Source organism: Schistocerca nitens, chromosome 10 (genome assembly GCF_023898315.1).
Source record: "Schistocerca nitens isolate TAMUIC-IGC-003100 chromosome 10, iqSchNite1.1, whole genome shotgun sequence".
NCBI classification, from domain to species: domain Eukaryota; kingdom Metazoa; phylum Arthropoda; class Insecta; order Orthoptera; family Acrididae; genus Schistocerca; species Schistocerca nitens.
The window spans coordinates 80,988,676-81,011,176 of record NC_064623.1 but is presented as its reverse complement, the minus strand read 5'-3'; the positions used below and the strand labels follow the sequence as shown (position 1 = coordinate 81,011,176).

Genomic DNA, 22,501 nt, shown 5'->3' with positions numbered 1-22,501 from the left:
GCACCGACTCGCTTAATGATTTTGTGTAGACAAGAATTTTGTTGGGTTTTCGGCAACGTCTTTCCCTAACAAAAGACGGTGAAATTTGTATGTTCTGTACATCGATCTTACATCTGTTGCACTTTTTTCTAGTCCATTCTCTTAAATGGGCCTTCCAAGATATTTAAATTTACAAACTGGCTCTGTCTTACATGCTTGTGTTTCTGTGGATTTTTCCCACATTAAAAAAAAAAATTGTCATAAGTTTAATTTTTTCAGCAGAAATTCTGACACAGGTTCTATCGTCTGTCTCTTCAGCTGAAATTCCGAGACCAGTTCTATTCTACATTTCTTCCAGAATATTTATTTAAGTAACTCATTTCCGATATTGTAAATGTATTGCAAAATCGTCTGCAAAAGACAGGCAGCGTACCTCAGCTCCATTTGATTTTGTTCCCAGAGTTATTGGTTAAATGTTGTGATTTTCTAGCTTCATATTACGGAATCTCATTTTTTTTAAACGCAATTAAATAATAAAGGCGATAAGCTGTAGCATTATCCCGTATCAGTTTTCCTTCCAAATGGCTGACATAATTCGCCCATGATTTTCAGTGCAGATGTAAAACAATGGAAAATCCAAGATGGAATATAGAAATATTATGAATAGCTGCTACTCACCATATGGTGGAGTTGCTGAGTCGCAGATAGGCACAACACAAGTACTGTTAAACGAAGCTTTTGGCCAAACCGCCCTTCATTAGAATTAGACAACACACACGTGAAGGCAACTTGGACTCACATGTCCACAGTCTCTGGCATCTGAGACCAGACTGCGAGCAGCAGCGCATGATGGGAGAGGCAACCATATTGTGGGAGTAACGAGGAGGCTGGAGCAGAGAGGTGGAATAGAGGACAGTGTAATGCTGGAATGAGAACAGTTAAGGGGCTAGGTGGATAAGGACAATAGCTAATGAAGATTGAGGGTTATGGGGACATAGGATATATTGCAGGGAGAGTTTCCATCTGTGCAGTTTAGAGGAGATGGTGTTGTTGGAAAGGATCAAGATGGCACAGGCTGTGAAGCAAACATTGAAATGAAGAACATCATGTTCAGTGGTGTGCCCAGCAACTGGGAAGTCCACCTGTTACTTAGACACAGTTTGTCAGTGGCCACTTATGTGGGCAGACAGCTTTTTGGTTGTCATACCCATGTAGAGTGCAGCACACTGATTGCAGCTTAGCTTGTAGATCACATGACTTGTTTCACACATAGCTCTGCCTTCGATGAGATAAGTGATGCTTGTGACTGGAGTGGAGTAAGTGGTGGTGGGAGAATGTATGGGAGAGGTCTTGCATTTAGTGCTCTGCAGGGATATGAGCCATGAGACAAGGGGTTGGGAGCAGGGGTCGTCCAGGGATGTACAAGGGTATTTTGTAGGTTCGGCAGGTGGCGGACTGCCACTGTGGGAGTCGTGGGAAGGATAGTAGGTAGGACATTCCTCATTTCAGGCACTACAAGAGATAGTCAAAACACTGGCGAAGAATGTGATTTATTTGCTCAAATGCTGGGAGATACTGAGTCACAAGGAGTGTACTCCTCTCTGCCCAGATGGTGGTACATTGGGAGGTAGTGTGTGGCTGGAGAGATAAGGCAATGGAGACCTGTTATTGTACAAGGTTGGGAGGGTACTTACAAGTCTGTGAGAGCCTCAGTGAAAACCCTTGGTATATTTCAAGAGGGACCACTTGTCACTAGAGATGAATGGCCATGGGCGTCTGGGCTGTATGGAAGGCACTTCTTGGTGTGGAATGGGTGACAGCTGTCAAAGTGGAGGTATTGCTGGTGATTGGTAGGTTTGATATGGGTGGAGGTACTGATGTAGCCATATTTGAGGTGGAGGTCAACATCGAGGAAGGTGGCTTGTTATTGAGTAGTATCAGATGAGGTATATGGAGGTGGGGGAGGGTGTTGAAGTTCTGGAGGAATGTGGATAGGGTGTCCTCATCCTGGTTCCACATCACGAAGAAGTCAGCAAAGAATCTGAACCAGGTGAGGGGTTTGTGATTATGTTTAGGAAAGATTCCTCTAGATGCGTCATGAATAGGTTGGCATCGGATGGTGCCATCTGGGTGCCCATAACCATACCCTGGATTTGCTTGTATGTGATGCCTTCAAATATGAAGTAATTGTTGGTGAGGATATAGTTGGTGTGGGTGACTAGGAAGGAGGCTGTAGGTTTGGAATCCATCAGGTATTGGGAAAGGTAGTGTTCAACCGCGGTAAGGTCATGGGCATTAGGGATATTGGTGTAAAAGGAAGTGGCATCGGTACTGAGGAGCAGGGCACCATGTGGTGGACAAGCAGGAATTGTGGAGACCTGGTGAGGAAATGGTTGGTATCTTTTGTACTTTTCTAGGTTGTGGATAATAGGCTGAAGGTGTTGGTCTACAAAAGCAGAGACTCTCTCCATGGTGGCCACTAATAGGCCATAATGGGGCATCTGGGTGGTTGACACTGTAGATCTCGGATTACTGAATTCGCTAACGATTTCCGAAACAGAATGTCATACCTGTCTAGCTCCAACAACCATTCCGTGATCAGAGTCTGTTAATTCCCGTCACGGGGCCATAATCAGGTTGGAAACCTTTTCACGTGAATCACCTGAGTACAAATGACAGCTCCATCAATACACTGCCCTTCTACACCCTGTGTACGTGACCTGTATACGTGCATATGGCTATCTCGTGCTCTTTTTCGTCTCACTTTATATTGCCTCTATTTCCTGGTAACGTATACCAATTATTTTAATGAGTTTAAACCTATTGTTCCATCTTATCTAATGGGAAGATTTTTGTAGATCAAAAAATTTAATCAAATTATGTGGATTTTTCTGAAGTATTACTTCCATTGTTAACTGTCATATTTGCCCCAGCGGTGGCTTTGCCTTCCCTAATGCCAAATTGATCGCCATATATAACAGATTCTCAAATCTGTTTCCGTTTTTTCTTGTTTTTCTGGGCACCAGTTTGGATTTAGGTGCAGTCTGCTGAGGTAGTTCGTACATTTGTCTGCCACTAGTACACCACTGGCAATTAAAATTGCTACACCACGGAGATGACGTGCCACAAAAGCGAAATTTAACCGACAGTAAGAAGATGCTGTGATATGCAAATGATTAGCTTTTCAGAGCATTCACACAAGGTTGGCGCCGATGGCGACACCTACAACGTGCTGACATGGGGAAAGTTTCCAACCGATTTCTCATACACAAACAGCGGTTGACCGGCGTTGCCTGGTGAAACGTTGTTGTGATGCCTCGTGTAAGGAGGAGAAATGCGTATCATCACGTTTCCTACTTTGATAAAGGTCGGATTGTAGTCTATCGCGATTGCGGTTTATCGTATCGCGACATTGCTGCTCGCGTTGGTCGAGATCCCATGACTGTAAGCAGAAATTGCAATCGGCGAGTTCAGGAGAGTAATACGGAACGCCGTGCTGGATCCCAACGGCCTCGTATCAGTAGCAGTCGAGATGACAGGCATCTTATCCGCATGGCTGTAACGGATCGTGCTGCCACGTCTCGACCCCTGAGTTAACAGATGGGGACGTTTGCAAGACAACCATCTGCACGAACTGTTCGACGACGTTTGCAGCAACATGGACTATCAGCTCGGAGACCACGGCTGCGGTTACCCTTGACGCTGCATCACATACAGGAGCGCCTACGATGGTGTACTTAACGACGAACCTGGGTGCACGATTGGCAAGACGTTGTTTTTTCTGATGAATACAGGTTCTGTTTACAGCATAGTGATGGTCGCATCCGTGTTTGGCGACATCGCGGTGAACGCACATTGGAAGCATGTATTCGTCATCGCCATACTGGCGTATCACCCGGCGTGATGGTATGGGGTGCCATTGGTTACACGTCTCGGTCACCTCTTGATCTCATTGACGGCACTTTGAACAGTGGACGTTACATTTGAGATGTGTTACGACCCGTGGCTCAACTCTTTATTCGATTACTGCAAAGCCCTACATTTCAGCAGGATAATGCACGACCGCATGTTGAAGGTCCTGTACGGGCCTTTCTGGTTACGGGAAATGTTCGACCGCTGCCCTGGCCAGCACATTCTCCAGATCTCACACCAATTGAAAACGTCTGGTGGATGGTGGCCGAGCAACTGGCTCGTCACAATACGTCAGCCACTACTCTTGATGAACTGTGGTATCATGTTGAAGCTGCATGGGCATCTGTACCTGTACACGCCATCCAAGCTCTGTTTGAGTCAACGCCCAGGCGTATCATGGTCGTTATTACGGCCAGAGGTGGTTGTTCTAGGTACTGATTTCTCAGGCTCTATTCGTGAAAATGTAATCAGATGTCAGTTCTAGTAGAATATATTTACCCAATGAATTCCCGTTTATCATCTGCATTTCTTGTTGGTGTAGCAATTGTAATGGCCAGTAGTGTATTTACCGGAGTGTCTTGACAATATTCTTCCGAATGAAGATTGGGTAGCATACTTGCAAGATGACGTAGCTGGTGGCTTGTTGGCAGGACCTGGGCGCGGTGATCCGCAAGACGGCCGCCTTCCTGGGCAAGAGCTTGACGGAGGAGCAGGTGAGGCAGCTGGAGGAGCACCTGAGCTTTAGCAGTATGAGGGACAACCCGGCCACCAACTACAGCGCCGTGGTCCAGAGGCTGAGGGCCGGCATCGGTCTGCCGCCAGCGCCTCCCGACCAGGCCTTCATGAGGGAGGGCGCAGTGGGCCGGGCCAGGCAGCGCATGTCTCCGGAGGTGGACCGCCGCTTCGACCAGTGGATCCGGGACAACATCCGTGGCACCGGGTACGATGGCCCCATCTGAGACCAGCTACCGTTACCCTCCCGTGGTGCACCTGTGTCTGACAGGTTGCCTGTCTGACAGGGGTCAACAGCATAATGACAGCATGTTTACAGAAGGCAGCAACTTTGCCACACTGCCTCCTTACCCCAGTCACATCTCCAGAAATACAGCGCAAACAACTACCCTTCTCGACTGGTATTTACAAGTCTCCACGTCTGCACACCAGCCAAGTAGTGGGACACTGTCGAGCAGTCCAGTCAGTTCAGAAGTGAAATCGGCGGTCATCTGCGAGATATCAACAAGTTGCCAATCAGTAGTTATTGATTTACTTTCATGTGATCTTCATGTTATCGTCTATGGTATGTGAGTGTTTACAGACTGGCTGATGCTCTTCAAACAAGTGCTCTGGATTTCACTTAGAACCTGGGACATCACATTTATTTTGTTTGGACTCAGCATCTAAATGACCGCTTATGGACATGTATATTTTACTCTCACCCTCTTCTTACGAGATGAACCGTATATAGTGTGCCTTGAATAGTGACATTTATTAGTTCTGGCAATTCTACCTATCTTGATAAACTGACATTTATTTTATACGCAATGTAGCACACTGTGACAACAGCCTCAACACCTCTCAAACCGGGCATCATTACCAGTGGATCCATGAAACGCATGAGGCACCGAATTCAAATGTACGATCTGCGACCTGTCACAAAATAAAGTTTAAAACTGCTCTGCCCTCTCCCAACGAAACTTCAATCGATTCTCACTTTGATACAGTTAAACAAATTCCATTCTTCAAATTCAGATCCAACACGAATCCTTTATTTATACCTGCACTGTAAAATCCTCTCTTCTCTTTCCCAGTTTCTTTCCCTTCCCCCACTACATATGTTTCCTGCCACCCGATTACCCTTCTGCCCCTAACTCGCCTGAACCCTCATTTTATATCTATACCTGCAGGCCTACAGAACTGTATTCTTTCCCGTTGCAAGTCCTTAATCTGAATGTATGTACAACGCATCTTCTCAGTATATGCCCCTTTTTGAACTATCCACTTCTTAAACTATTTTAAACTTATTCTTTGATTTTAAAATAAGAAAAAACAACTTTTTATAAGCAATGAAAATCGTCTTTGAAATAATTCTAAAAACCTATGTAGGTATTTCTCCTCACTGACTGTATCAGTTTATGTACTTTAAAACGAATTATTGTGGAGAGAGGAGAGTTTATGAAACTTCCAGACAGATTAATACTGTGTGCCGCACCGAGACCCGAACTCAGGACCTTTGCCTTTCGCGGGCAAGTGCTCTACTGTCTGAGCTACCCAAGAGGAGAGTTTATATTACTGATAGGCCAACGTCTGCCAATATGGTGCGAGGGAGATGAAATAACTGTATAGGAAAAATAATACTTGTTTTTTTTCTCGCACCTCCCTATCCTAGGGCGTCTAAGAATCCATTTCATCAACAGAAAAACCCAATTTTTTCATGTAACAAACTGCCCAGTAATAATCAAGCCACATGTCATGCTGCACCAATGAATCCGCATCTCATATATCTCAGCCGTTATGCCTTTCACATTCTCTTCGACTGCAGCTTCATCCAACTACCACTTCGAAGCCACTCACGTTGTCCCGATATATATCCATTTTACCAACTGCAACCTATAACACTTTATCCCAGCTTTACCCCAACGACATCGGTGGTACTGAGGAAAAGATATGAAGATTTCGATGACGAAAATTATCGACACTCTGTCTCATGTAAATTAATTCTGGAATGCAATGTTCCAAGTAGGAAACGAGTACACTTTTATCTATCAAATAGTTCAAATGGCTCTGTGCACTATGGGACTTAACATCGGAGGTCAACAGTCCCCTAGGACGTAGAACTTCTTCTTCTTAAGTTGCCAATCCTAAGATTGATATGCAGCAGCTCTCCATTCAGTGCGATTGTCGGCCAGCCTCTTCAATTCCGTGAAACTTCCGCATCCTAGGTCCTGCATTATCTGGCTTATGTACTTTCTTCTAGGTCTGCCTCTTGCCCTTTTGCCCTCCACAAGGCCTTCCGTTATAGTGTTGAGAAGACTTTCATGTCTCAGAATGTGTCCCATCCATATATCTCTCCTCTTCTTGACCGTCTTCCAAAGAACTGGAACTTCCTCCGCTCTCTGCAGGACTTCTTCATTTGTCATCCTGGCCGTCCATGGAATTTTTAACATCCTTCGCAGACACCACATTTCGAACCCTTCAATCCTTCTTCTTTCGAGCCGGCCGAAGTGGCCGTGCGGTTAAAGGCGCTGCAGTCTGGAACCGCAAGACCGCTACGGTCGCAGGTTCGAATCCTGCCTCGGGCATGGATGTTTGTGATGTCCTTAGGTTAGTTAGGTTTAACTAGTTCTAAGTTCTAGGGGACTAATAACCTCAGCAGTTGAGTCCCATAGTGCTCAGAGCCATTTGAACCATTTGAACCTTCTTCTTTCGTCCTCTCCAAGTGTCCAGGTTTCGCTGCCGTAGAGAAGCACACTCCCAACAAAGGTCTTTATTAACCGCTTCCTTAACGACAGACTTATCATATTAGATGTGAGGAGTCCTTTCCTTTTATAGAATGCAATCTTTGCCTGATTTATTCTACTTATTACATCTTTCCTACTACGACCATCTGATGTTATTGTGCTTCCTAAGTAGACAAAGTCTTGTATTTCTTTCAGTTTCTCTCCACTCAACCTTATATTCGTAATTGCTTGATTATTTTGTTTCCTTGCAACTAAGATTTTTGTTTTTGACTTATTAATTTTCATTTTGTACCGTGTAGCAAGGGTGTTTTCCATTTCCTCCAACACTACTTGTAATTCTTCCTCATTTTCCGCTAGGACAGCAATGTCATCCGCAAAACGCAGCATATCAACTATTTTTCCCTGGATCCTGATTCCATTAGCTTGTCCTAACTTTTCTCTGACCTCGTCTATTGCTTTCTGTATGTACATATTAAAGAGGACAGGGGATAGTGCACATCCCTGTCTCACACCCTGTTTAATTTTTGCTTGTTGTTGATGTTCCCCACATCTCACTATTGCCAACTCTTCTTTGTATATGTTCCATATCGTTCTCCTATCCTTGTACTTAGCTCCAGTTTCCCTCAATATCTGGAATAGTTTTTTCCATTCAACCTTATCAAAGGCTTTTTCGAGGTCAATAAATGCTATGTAGGTGTCCTTTCCTTTTTCCATTCTTTTTTCTATTATGAGCCTTAGGGCCATAATGGCTTCTCGCGTACCTCTCCCTCTTCTAAAGCCAAACTGGTCTTCTGTGAGCATGTATTCCACGTTCCCTTCAATTCTTCTGAGGAGGATGGTCGTCAAAATTTTTGATGAATGTGATGTTAGGCTGAGGGTTCTGTATTGTGCACACGATTTTGCTGGCATTTTCTTAAACCTAACTCACCTAAGGACATCACACACATCCATGCCCGAGGCAGGATTCGAACCTGCCACCGTAGCAGTCGCGCGGTTCCGGACTGAAGCGCCTAGAATCGCTCGGCCACCGCGGCCGTGTCCAACTATCGAAACCAACTGATTATACAGTAATGAACTAAAACATTATGACCACTTGATTAATAGCTTGTTTGTCCGTTTTTGGAACGAAATACATCACTTATTCTGCGTATTAGGGATCCGACCGTTTGTTGATAGGTTTGTGGAGGTACATGGCATTATATGTCTATGCACAGGTCATGTAATTCGCGTAAATAACGGGCCGATGATCTGCGCAAGTGGTGAAGGCGCTCGATGGCGACACAGATGGGTTACATAGGAATCCATCAGGTGATTTCTGTCGCCGAGACATCAGCGCGAGTTCACTATAATGCTTCTCAAACCACAGTAGCAAGGTTCTGGCTCCGAGACACGGACAATTGTACAGCTGAAAGATCTCGCCGTCAGGAAAGACATCAAGCATGAAGGGATGCAGGTCCCATGCTGGTGCAGGAGAATGTCTCCTATAGCATAATACTGCTCCCATCAGTCTTCATACATAGTGCGCTATACGTACCGAGCCATCGTTCACCTAGATGATACCGTTTGTGTAGACGACCATCGATGAACCTAGTGTAGCAAAAATGTGATTCACCCAAAGAGCCGAGACAGATTGCCATCTAGCCTCTGCGAAGAGTCGTGAGCGTCCAACCATTTAGCGCCTAGTCGTAGTCTCACTGTCCTACCTCTTTCCACAGATGCTCACGACAGCAGCACGTGAACATTCGACCAGCTTCGCCGTTTGCGAGATACTCGTTCACAGGCTCTGCGTAAAAATAATCTGCCCTTTGCCAAAGTCGCTTATCTCAATGTATTTCTCCTCTTGCAGCCCATATCTTCGCTAGGGCGATCTTCCATCCGTGTCTGCTCCACATACACACTTTTGTTACCACGTCACATGGCGACAACGCCACCAGGTGGCGTCCTGCATTGCGCTGTGCAGTGGTCACAATGTTTTATCGTACCAGTGTAAAGCGTAACACGCGTTATTCATGAAATGTAATATACTGTTTCCAAATCAAATTTATTGACAGTAAGGTAACATGTATGTTTTCACATGAAAATGATACAAATGTCTGTACAGAAGATACGTTGAATAATGTTTTAAAGGGTTACATCAGTGGCATTGTAAGGTGGCAACTAAAATGAATGTTAATTTCGCAGCTTACATGAGATTTTATACGTCGTAACCAGTACATTGGTATGTCACATGACATACTTCGGTGACAGTGAGCAGATGTGCCTATCAAAATGTACTGTATGTAATGTAAAAAGGTATTAGCACACCGAACCCAAATCTTGCATGCCAATGAGCAAAAGGTGAAAAATAGCTGTTTGAAGAGACGCTTGAGTTTGGGATGTACTCGGGTTGCACAGACCTTGGCCCACTTACAGCGGAAGGGTCTTAGCAGTGTGTGGCCCGTGGCGAGGGAGACTGCGAACGCAACAGGGAGCAGGTGACCGGCAAGCGTTGCCTGGAACAGAGAAATTCTTTAGCAAAATTGCGTTGGGGACTTTCCAGATGGATACAAACAGGCCTGAGACGCAGTTAAAAGAGTCGCATTTTCTAATCACGTGAAAGGGCCATGGTGCCCTCGTGATGTGCGCGTGTAGCTTCAGGAGGAGGCAAAATATGTTTGATTGGCTGAAATAAACTCGGAAGAAGTGGTGAGATGTGAGATTACAGCATTTTGAAGGTACACCCTTTCCGATTGGCGGGGTAGTTTCCATCAGATGAAATGAGTGCTAAAAAAAAAAAAAAAAAAAGCGGTGACGTGAAGCACGAAAGAACACAGGTGGGAGACAGTTTGCTACGAAAGACAGAATACTTAAAACTTCGACGACTCTCCTCTGAATCAGCATCAAGTGTAGAACAGGGCTGACCATGCTCTGTATGACGCCAAGAGAGGAATTTTGTGTGAACACTGCATTCACTTTGGCTGACATTCAGCTAGAAATTAGCTGAAGAGTCGTTGAGCTCCGATAGCGGAGAAACGAATCATCCACGTAGTTACTTGCTCTTATGAGAACTGAGAGAGCATTGAAGTATACATGCTGCTCCATCTATGCGCCTGTATATCGCCATATTTTCCAGACTAGGGATGAGCGAACGTTTTCTCACCCAACGAGAAATGTAGGACAGTTCCAGCTGATAAAATCAGTAAGGATTTTGATTAGCTTTTTATAGGATTTTCAGAGGGCGAGGGCAGCCATACATCCGACAACACGTCACAGCTAAATGAGCAACCTTGAGTAATCTTTTGCATATCTTGCCACCAAAACTAACCATCGTCCATAGACTTGACAGCCATTCTAAATAGTACCAAACTTAGAACCTGAAATTGGACGATTTGACGTAATATTGGCCAACTTAGACAGTGCTTCACTATCTAGATGTAAGAAAAAACTTGTAGAGAACATTCTATTTAAATTTGATATTGTTGTGTCCAGTGTTATTTCTGCTAATCATGACATAATACGTTGACAGTTGTTCTGAAATTGTCTTGTCACGCTATGTAAACCAGTGTGCTTCATTGACGATAATATGGAAAATAAACCAGTTTTGTACAGCTAAACACCGATGTGTTCTGTCTTAGAATAAGGATCCATTCCTACCCCATTATTTTATTCTAGTGACGCTAACGTACTCACAGGGTATTTTTTGCTGATGTCTGACTAATATGAAAAGGAGTAGAGTGTCAGAGCGTGAGTAAATGGGTTTCAGTGTAACTGTCAAGGCAACATAGAACATCTACATGTTGTTGTGGTTCGATAGTGATAGAAAGAACAAAAGCAAAAAAAATCTTAGTATTCTATACCTACTCAGCAATTCGCCCCTATGTGCCTAGCAGAGGGTTCATCGAACCACCTTCACACTATTTAATTGCCGTCCCACTCTCGAAAAATGCGCCGGGAACACTTAAATATATCTGTGGATCCTCTGATTTCTCCCATTTTATTACAATGATTTTTGATTTCTATGTTGGTTGGCATAGTCAACGTTTTCGCAGTCGAGGGAGAAAGTTGGTGATTGAAATTTCGTGAAAAGATCTCACCGCAATCAGAAACGTCTTTGACTGTCACTCCAACTGGCCTATTATATCCGTAACGTTCTCTCCCCTATTTTGCTAAAATACGAGACGTGCAGCCCTTCTTTGAAGTTTTTCGATGCCCGCCGTCAATCCTGACTGGTAAGGATCCCACTTAGCACAGCAGTACTCCCGAAGAGGACGCACTAATGTAGTGTGCACAGTCACTGTAGTGGATTTTTTGCATTCTCTGCCAATAAAACAGTGTTTGGTTAGCACCCCCACAGCTTTATCGATGTGATTGTTGAAATTTAAGGTGTACGTCATTGTAATCCTTAGGTATTCTGTTGTAAGGCTTTAGAATTTTACGATTTATAGTCTCACCAAAATTTAACGGATTCCGTTTTTTGCTCATGTGGATGACTTCATACTTTTCTTTATTTTGTCAGTTGCCACTTCTGGTCTTAAACATGTCTAAATCATTTTACAATTAGTCTTGATATTCTGATGACTTAGTACACATAAACGACAACACTATCTGCAAACATTCTAAGAGGGCTGCTCACATTATCCCATAAATCGTTCACATAGGTTACAAAATTTAAAAAGGGTCATGGAGAGACTGAAGTTGGGTAGAGTGGGAATTGGTGAAGTTCGGTGGCAGCATCAACAGGTGAATACAGGATTGTAAGTACAGAGTCAGTTCAGAAGTAGATCTAAGAACAAATAAGAAAATAGGAATGCGGGTAAGCTACTATGAACAGTGTAGTTAGTGCATTATCGTAGCCAATTTCGATATGAAGCCAATACCTACCACAGTAGTTCAAGCCAACTAGTTCCAGAGATCAAGAGACTGAAAGAATGCATGATGAAAAAAGGAAATATTGAGATAGTTAAGGGAGAGGAAAGTTTAATTGTGATGGGGGACTGGAATTCGGCAGTAAAAAGAGGAAGAGAAGGAAAAGTAGTACGTGAATGAAGACTGGGGTAAAGAAATCAAAGAGGATGCCACCTGACAGAATTTTGCACAGAACATAATTTAATCACCCCTAACACTTGCTTCAAGCACACGTGGAAGCACCAGGAGGTCTCGGGTTCATTATGCAGAGGTAGGAGTTTTCGGAACCAAATTTTATACTGTACGATATTTCCAGGAGCAGATATGTGCTCCGACCAATTTATTGGTTGTGAAATGTAGATTACATTTGAAAAAATTGCAGAAAGGTGTGAAATTAAGGAGATGGGACTGGGTAAGTTGAAAGAACCAGGGGTTATTGAGAGTTTCAGAGGGAGCATTAGGTAACAAGTGACTGATACAAGGGAAAAATATACAGTAGGAAAATGGGTAGCTTTGAGAGATGAAATAGTGAAGACAGCAGATGATCAAATAGCTAAAAAAGATAAATGCTAGTAGAAATCATTGGATGCGACAGGAGATAAACGGAGACAATATAAAAATGTAGCAAATGAAGCTGGCGGACGGGAATACACACTTATAAAAAATGAGATTGACTGGACGTGCAAAATGGCTAAGCAGGAATGGCTTGAGTTCAAATGCAAGGCTACAGAAACATGTGTATGTAATGGGAAGATAGATACCGCCTACAGTAAAAATAGAGACATTTGGATGAAAGAAAAGTGCAGTATGAAGAACAACAATGGAAAGCCAGTACTAAGCATAGAAGGGAAAGATGAAAGGTGGAAGCAATATTTAATGGGACTATACAAAGGAAATGGACTTGAAGGCAATATTATATAAAGGAAAGAGGATGTAGATGAAGATGAGATAGGAGGTATGATACTGCGAGAAGAATCTAACATAATAGTGAAAGATCCATGTCGAAACAACGCCCTAGGAGTAGACGAAATTTCGTCAGAGCTATTGATACCCTTGAGAGATCTATGAGACGGGCGATATACCTTCAGACTTCAAGAAGAATATAGTAATTCCAGTACCTAAGAAAGGAGATGCTCTGTGCGGCTGGTCCCGGCGGAGGTTCCTCCCTCGGGCATGGGTGTGTGTATTTGTCGTTAGGATAATTTAGGTCAAGTGGTGTGTAAGCTTAGGGACTGATGACCTTAGCAGTTAAATCCCACAAGATTTCACACACACAAAGGAGGTGCTGTCAGGTATACTACCCAACCACCAGTTTAATAAGTCTTGGACGCAAAATAATAAAATGCATTCCTTACAGAAGAAGGGAAAAACTGGTAGAAGCCGACCTCAAGGAACATCGGTTTGGATTCCAGAGAAATATTCGAACACGTGAGACAATACTGAGACAGTATCTTAGGAAGTACAAACCTAAGTTTGTATCTTTCACGGATTGGGAGAAGTTTTTGACAGTGTCGACTGGAATAGACTCTTTGAAATGTTATTTGCAACTTGTACAGAAGGAATGAAAGCAGAGCAGTGGTTGCGAAGGGAGTGAGAGAGGGTTGCAGGCTATCGCCGATTTTATTCAATCCGTACATTGAGCACGCAATAAACGAAAACGAAGAAAAATTTGGAGAAGGAATTAAAGTTCAGGAAACAGATATAAAACCTTTAAGGTTTCCTGGTTATATTTTAATTCTGTCGGAAATAACAAAGTACTTGAGAGAGCAGTTCAACGGAATGAGCAGTATATTGAAACAAGGACATAAAATGAATATCAACAAAAGCAGAACTAGGATACTGAAATGGAATCTAGTTAAATCAGGCAATTCTGAGGGAATTAAATTAGGAAACGAGACACTAAAAGTAATAAGTGAGCTTTTTCTATTTCGGTAGCAAAATAACTAATGATGGCCAAAGTAGAGAGGATTAGAAGCGCAATGACATGAAAAGCGTTCTTGAAAAAGAGAAATTTGTTAACATGGAATATAGATTTAAGTGTTATGAAGTGTTTTTTGGAGGTATTCGTCTGTAGTGAAGTCTCCTATGGAAGTGAAACATGGATGATAATTTGTTTGGACAAAAAGAGCTTTTGAAATATGGTGCTGCAAAAGAATGCTGAAGAGTAGGTAGAAAGATCATTTTACTAATGGGATGGCTCAACAGAGCTCAGGAGGCAAAATTTGTGGCATAACTTGACTAAAAGAATGCATTCTCAGACGTCAAGGTGTAACTGACTTACTATTGGAAGAAAGTCGAGGTGTAAAAACTGGAGACCGAGAGATTAATACAGTGAATACAGTAACAAGGTAACCTACCAGCTCTGCTCTGCAGTGGCTTTGCAGAGATGAAGAAGCTTGCACTGGATAGAGTAGCGTGGAGAGCTGCGTCAGACCTCTCTACGGACTGAAGAGCGCAACAACAGGCTAGGAACAGCAGAGAACCTACAACAGTTCCTTTGGAAACGTCACATACGGGTTTCGTTTTACTCGACGGCTCTCCGCCGATTACTGCGAATTTCTGACAATTGCGGATGCAGTCGCACACCAGAAACGATACTCCAAAGGCACGCAATTTGACTAAGTCCCTTGCAGCAGTTCATTGTGTCGTATGGGCTGACTACTTCAGTTTAACTTAATTTCGAGTATCTAACTATTCCCAAGACATTCTGCAAAGTAGCTTCTGTCGTATTTTGCATTCATCAATGAATAACAGTAAGAATGAATAAAATTATAGCTCCTGTAGTCTTAAAGAGGGAAGGAGACAAAATCACGTGGTGCATGGAACAATCACACAAGACGGGAAGGCGTCTGGAACTGAAGCGTCGTTGTGCAAATGAAGCGGATTATCATCTTGGAGACGTTGGAGGCCTGGCAACCGCGTGTGCTTGCTGCGTGCGGCTGCACAGCAGGTCTCGTGGGACTGGCGTAATGCATTAATGGCGGGCGTTACCACATGAATCCCCACTGAGTACGCAGTGTCCCAAACCACAATGCGCAAGGATATACCTTCTCAACTTGTCGTGGTTGGCTGTACAGCAGGGCTTCACAACATACGTGCTCGCGGAGCAAGCTGTGAGCAGCAAGGTGCGAGCACGGAGCAGCGCGAGCACGCTACCCCCACTACCGGACCAGAGTGGAGAGTGGGGAGAGTCACGTGGGGTACACAACAGCTGCCGACAGTCGATGTAAATCCGCGCCCACCTGCAGGGATATCACTCACGAATTATTACTGCGACAAATAAAACAAATAAAGGAGAATGTAGACGTGCCACATAATTTTACTAGCTTAGTGTATGCCTCTACCATCTGTAGACACTGAAACTAAAGAATTCCATGAAAATCCTATATTTTCAACACTTTCTTCAACACTACTTAAAATATCACCTCCGGTTGTAATGTTCTTCATGGCTACTACATCGAGGAGCTCCTCCCTCACCTGAAGATCTCTATTAACACCTCTAATAAATATGGCAAGCTGCGCTGTTCCAGTGATATCAACACTTTCGTCCAGAGCTAGAGAATACGCCATAAAATCTTTACAGATATTTGCAAACTGGCTCTGGACGTCGTCTGCCATGTCCTGTATGCGACGCATAATGGTCATGTTAGATAATGGCACAATCCGAAATTGTTCAACTTGAGATGGACACAAATGCTCCGCTGCAACTACCAAACATTCTTTTATTAAATCGCCATCAGTTAAGGGGCGCAGGGATTTTGCTAAAAGCAAAGCAATTTTGTAACCCACTCTGAGAGCTGCCTCAGTTGATTTTTCTTTGTCGTCCAGATCTTCTTCGGATAGCTTCCTTTTAAGTTTAATAACTTCCTGTGCACAATCTGGTCAATCACATTTTCCACGTCCGTAGTCTTTCGCGTGGTACGACATATAATGTCGCTGCAAATTAAATTTCGTAAAAGAATTCGGCGTTTTGTGACATACTAAACATTTTGCAACACCATCTTTTTCTGTAAACAGACACAATTCCTCCCAATAGGGGTTGAACTGCGAAAGCATGGTTGGGGTTACACAACGGCGACTTCACATGATTCTTAACCAGCGAAGTGACTGTTAAGAGCTGATCGGAGTACTTTAAACGTTACACAGTCGGCGCGAATTCAATAGGCACGCTGCGGCCCTATTCAAATGTGCGCGCGCATTTCCCCTCCCTCCCCAAACTCCCTACTCCGCGACCTTGCAGCTGCTCGCGAGCACGTGCCTGAGCAGACGCGAGTACTCGCGCTCAAAACCGGCCAGTTGTTAAGCCCTGTTGTACAGGGTCGCAGATCCATCACTTTATGTTACTTTGAGGTAATTTGTTTTGCCTTTATAAATAACAAACTAAGACATTGCGTAATGTTTGAGTCTTTGCTTTTCATGGATAAACAACAAAACAAGTGAGACGAACCGAACTATCAGGCTGCATCACCGTTTCCGCCTTCATACTAAGCAAAACCAACACAACGCTTTCTGAAAATGTGTACATCTGCTGCAACTGCTGAACATCTCAACCAAACCTTATCTCTTTTGGTGGTGACTTCAATCCACCCTCAATATATTAGTCAAAAGATATGTTTAAAGTCGGTGGTAGACGTAACATGTCCGAAATCATTAAATCAGAAAATTATTTTGAGCAATCAGTTCAGGAACTCATTCGAAGTGTAAATGTCTAGATCTACAGATACATCTATACTCTGGAAACTACCTTGAGGTGCATGGCACAGGGTACGTCCCGTCGTACCCGTTATTAGGTGTTGCTTCCTGTTCCATTCACGTATGGAGGCTGGGAACAATGTTGTTTGAATGCCTCTTTGCATGCAGTAATTACAGCGTAGAGCGAAAGAAACTTGTACACCTGCCTAATAATGAGTATGCACCCGTGAACACGCAGAAGTGCCGTAACACGACGTGACATGAACTGAGGTAGTCCTGGAGGGAACCACGAATCTTACAGGGCTGTCCATAAATCATTAAGAGTACGAGAGGGTGGATATTTCTAAGAAACACGTTGCAAGGCGTCACAGATATGCACAATAATGTTCATGTCTGGGGAGCTTGGTGGTCATATCTAAACTCATAAGAGTGTTCCTGGAGCCACTCTGTAGCAATTTTAGACGTGTGGGGTGTCGCATTGTCCTACTGGAAATGCCCAAGTCCGTCGGACTGCAAAAGGGACATCAAAGGATGCAGGTGATCAGACAGAATACTTACGTATGTGTCACCTGTCAGAGTCTTATCTAGACGTATCACGGGTCCCATATCTCTCCAACTGCACGCGTCCCACACAATTACAGAGCCTCTACCAGCTTGAACATTTTCCTGTTGACATGCAGGTTGCATGGATTCATGAGGTTGACTCCATATCCGTACACGTCCATCTGCTCGATACACTTTGAAATGACACTCGTCCGACCAGGCAACATGGTTTCAGTCATAAACAGTCCAATATTGGTTTTGACGGGCCCCTCCGAGGCGTAAAGCTTCGAGTCGTGCAGTCATCAAGGGCAGAAGAGTGGGCTTTCGGCTCTGAAAGCCTGTATCGATGATGTTTATTCGTTGAATGGTTCGCACACTGACACTTGTTGACGGTCCAGCATTGAAATCTGCAGGAATTTGCGGAAGGATTGCATTTCACTTAGATTGAACGATTCTTTACTTGGAGGATCTTTTTTCGACCTCACCGATGTCGGAGATTCGATGTTTTACCGGATTCCTGATATTCATGGTACACTCGTGAAATCGTCGTACGGGAAAGCCCCACTTCATCGTTACCTCGGAGATGCTGTGTCCCATTGCTCCTGCGGCGAGTATAACGCCACGTTCAAACTCACTTGATAACCTGCCATTGTAGTAGCATCTACACCAGAGACTTGTTGTCTTATATAGGCGTTGCCGACCCCAGCGTCTTATTCTGACTGCTTACAAACATATCACTGTATTTGAGTACGCATGCCTATACCAGTTTCTTTGCCGCTTGAGTGTACACATTACACGAATTGGGGTGATAATCATTAAAAGGAAGGCGTTTCCTGTTGCGGCAGGATCTCTCATAAAATTACAATCATCATCTTTCTCCTTACAGTGAGAAAATATTTTGTTGGCGCCCACCTACACAGGGTGAAGTGATAATCATACACTCCTGGAAATTGAAATAAGAACACCGTGAATTCATTGTCCCAGGAAGGGGAAACTTTATTGACACATTCCTGGGGTCAGATACATCACATGATCACACTGACAGAACCACAGGCACATAGACACAGGCAACAGAGCATGCACAATGTCGGCACTAGTACAGTGTATATCCACCTTTCGCAGCAATGCAGGCTGCTATTCTCCCATGGAGACGATCGTAGAGATGCTGGATGTAGTCCTGTGGAACGGCTTGCCATGCCATTTCCACCTGGCGCCTCAGTTGGACCAGCGTTCGTGCTGGACGTGCAGACCGTGTGAGACGACGCTTCATCCAGTCCCAAACATGCTCAATGGGGGACAGATCCGGAGATCTTGCTGGCCAGGGTAGTTGACTTACACCTTCTAGAGCACGTTGGGTGGCACGGGATACATGCGGACGTGCATTGTCCTGTTGGAACAGCAAGTTCCCTTGCCGGTCTAGGAATGGTAGAACGATGGGTTCGATGACGGTTTGGATGTACCGTGCACTATTCAGTGTCCCCTCGACGATCACCAGTGGTGTACGGCCAGTGTAGGAGATCGCTCCCCACACCATGATGCCGGGTGTTGGCCCTGTGTGCCTCGGTCGTATGCAGTCCTGATTGTGGCGCTCACCTGCACGGCGCCAAACACGCATACGACCATCATTGGCACCAAGGCAGAAGCGACTCTCATCGCTGAAGACGACACGTCTCCATTCGTCCCTCCATTCACGCCTGTCGCGACACCACTGGAGGCGGGCTGCACGATGTTGGGGCGTGAGCGGAAGACGGCCTAACGGTGTGCGGGACCGTAGCCCAGCTTCATGGAGACGGTTGCGAATGGTCCTCGCCGAGACCCCAGGAGCAACAGTGTCCCTAATTTGCTGGGAAGTGGCGGTGCGGTCCCCTACGGCACTGCGTAGGATCCTACGGTCTTGGCGTGCATCCGTGCGTCGCTGCGGTCCGGTCCCAGGTCGACGGGCACGTGCACCTTCCGCTGACCACTGGCGACAACATCGATGTACTGTGGAGACCTCACGCCCCACGTGTTGACCAATTCGGCGGTACGTCCACCCGGCCTCCCGCATGCCCACTATACGCCCTCGCTCAAAGTCCGTCAACTGCACATACGGTTCACGTCCACGCTGTCGCGGCATGCTACCAGTGTTAAAGACTGCAATGGAGCTCCGTATGCCACGGCAAACTGGCTGACACTGACGGCGGCGGTGCACAAATGCTGCGCAGCTAGCGCCATTCGACGGCCAACACCGCGGTTCCTGGTGTGTCCGCTGTGCCGTGCGTGTGATCATTGCTTGTACAGCCCTCTCACAGTGTCCGGAGTAAGTATGGTGGGTCTGACACACCGGTGTCAATGTGTTCTTTTTTCCATTTCCAGGAGTGTAATAAAACAAGAGAAATCAGAGCTTGTACAGAAAGATTTAAGCATTCATTTATCACACGCTGTTCGAGAGTGGAACGGTAAAAAAAATGGCTTGAAGGCGGTTCGATGAAGCCTCTGCCAGGAACTTAATTCTGAACTGCAGAATAATGATGTATATGCAGACTACTCAAACCACTGTCAGAGGCAAACGATTTCTTGGCAATGCTGCCCTTGGCTGAATGAGCGGTAGCCTTTAATAAATTTACGAGTGAATGTTACAATGACTGACAAATATGTTGACGCCGAAGAATGTGGCGTCCTCACATAGTCATTTCCTTTCCTGCACCACTTGCAGATGGACTGGAGGTAGAACGAGTGTCTGTATGCTTCCACACGAACCCTGACTTGTCATGTCTTGTCTTGTCTTCGCGGTCCTTACGATAAATGTACGTTGGCGGCAGGAAAATAGTTCTGCAGTCAGCTGCAGATGACGGTTCTCTGAAGTTTGTGAACAGCGTTTCGCTACAAGAAAGTCGTCTACCCATATTCCCATTTCAGTTCAGGCAGCATTTCCAGATACTGGCAATTTGCTCCAACCTCACGGTAACTCATCTAGTAATACCCCTCTGAACTTATAACACCTACATACGTATGTTATGCCAAATGTGACGTTAACATACAATTGTCACCCTCTGGGAGGAATTCTGAAGTTTGAACATGCGTTTACCTAGAGGACAGAGGGTATCGAACATGAATTTCGTATAAATGGCAATTAGTAGAACGACTTCAATTTTGGATGCAAAGAAAGTAATGAACTTCTCGTGAAGCCAGCCTAATTAGGCATAATAATGTTAAACATCAAGTTGAAAGAATTTATACATAATTTTGCAAAAAAGAAAAAAAACTTTCATTCTTTTTCTCTTTGTAAAGTGCAATGAACACACAGGACTACCAGACAAACTGATCAATGTATAGTAGTAGTTATCATTTTCATAAATTGGCAATCACAGAAAGATAAATGGCATTTTACTCCTATTGATAATAGTTACTATCTCAATCATTAATTATTCAGCTGGAGAATGTTATCAAAGACATAATGAGATTAAGTGAAGCATGATAGGAGTCTTGGTTTAACTTCACATAAACATCACAAATTCAATAAAATAATACTGTACAAACACTTTTTCATACTCACTCTGTTATGGAAATACTTCAGATTGCTTTAGCGAAAGCAACATTCAATTTAACTTCCTCATAATAGAAAAGAATATAGTGAAGCCCATAAACTATCATTTTCTCTACAGGGAAATTCTGTAACTATTTCAGAGACAAATTGCATTACACTAACGTAAATTTGTTACCCTACTTGAATTTATTTATATTTCAATACTATATAGTAATTTACTCAAATGTTATTCTCAAATAAAACTTCCCTCCCTCCTTCCCTTCCTGTATCTCTCTATTTCTCTCTCTCTACTTTTTAGAGTAGTGTTATAACATCTGAACGTTAATGAAGAATCACCGATGAAGAAGCATGTTGCTCTGTGAAAAAATGATAAAGAAGATTGACCTATGTGACACTAGGGAGCACGTAACACGTGTGTATATTAGTCCTAATCAAAGCTTCAATTGTAATATGAATGGAAGGGGTGGGAAAAAAAAGGAAACATCAAGAACAAAACACATTACCATGCCTAACGTTGACTTTCAAAATAGTTTCCAGTAGTCTCGGCATGGGTTAACACACGTCGTGTAATATACGTAATTTAGTATAATACATGCCACAAATTCTACATAGGAAAAACTGATAGAAACTTCAAAATTAGATATAAAGAGCACACCAGAGACAGTGAAATAACCCATCCACATTTTTTTAGCGTCAACAAACAGGAAAACGCGACGTGATGCAAAATTAGATACAAAGAGCACACGAGAAAGTGAAATAACCCATCCAAATTTTTTAGCGTCAACAAACAGGAAAATACGACGTGAAATCTGTAAACGAAACACTAGAAAACCTCAATACTACGAAGGGAACATTCATGGACATCCACGAGGAAATAGAGACATATTCGCATGTACAATGCACCCCTATAAATTCACTGAACATCCTTGCGGTAATAGAGAAATATTAACATGTAACAGCAACCCTACAAATTTACTGAACGAAGAAACCGACCTAAAGGGCAAAAAGTAGATAGCATACTTTATTAAATTGTAAATAAAGAAACAGGTAAAGTACTAACAAATCAGAGAATCTAAATAAGACACTTCCATATTATCAGCGATAGCAAAATGAAGAGTATAAAACACAGACATGATGCCAACATAAATCCTAGACAATAACTAAATTATTACGAAAAAATTAAAAATATAAAATCAAAATCTCAAGTAAAACTAAAACAAACTCCTTGCAAAAACATAATTAGAACAAAAACTATAAAAATAATAAAAAAAAATGAATTTCACAGATCACTTATGATGGTAACTACGTAAACATGTAGTATTGCTGATCCGCTGTCATCCAAGCTCTCAGGAAAGTGGCATAAGTGGAAACCAACTAAAATCAGGTATACGCCTCTGTGTAGACCTAGCAGAAAGTAACAATTCTAAAAAAGACAGAACATGACAACAAAGATGCTACATGTAAGGTAAAAACACCTAACGACGTATTACAGCTCTCCTCATTATAC

The 22,501-nt window shown here is 43.6% G+C and overlaps 1 protein-coding gene across 1 annotated transcript in view; it reads left to right on the top strand.

Moving 5' to 3' along the window:
- The window catches only part of LOC126210591 (luciferin sulfotransferase-like), an 80,819-nt gene extending 75,254 nt beyond the window's left edge, over positions 1–5,565 (top strand). The window contains exon 7 of the mRNA XM_049939859.1: positions 4,542–5,565. Within this exon, the coding sequence (XP_049795816.1) occupies positions 4,542–4,850 (309 nt within the window). The 3' untranslated portion in view covers positions 4,851–5,565. The remainder of the gene's footprint in view (positions 1–4,541) is intronic.
- The last annotated feature ends 16,936 nt before the right edge of the window (positions 5,566–22,501 follow it).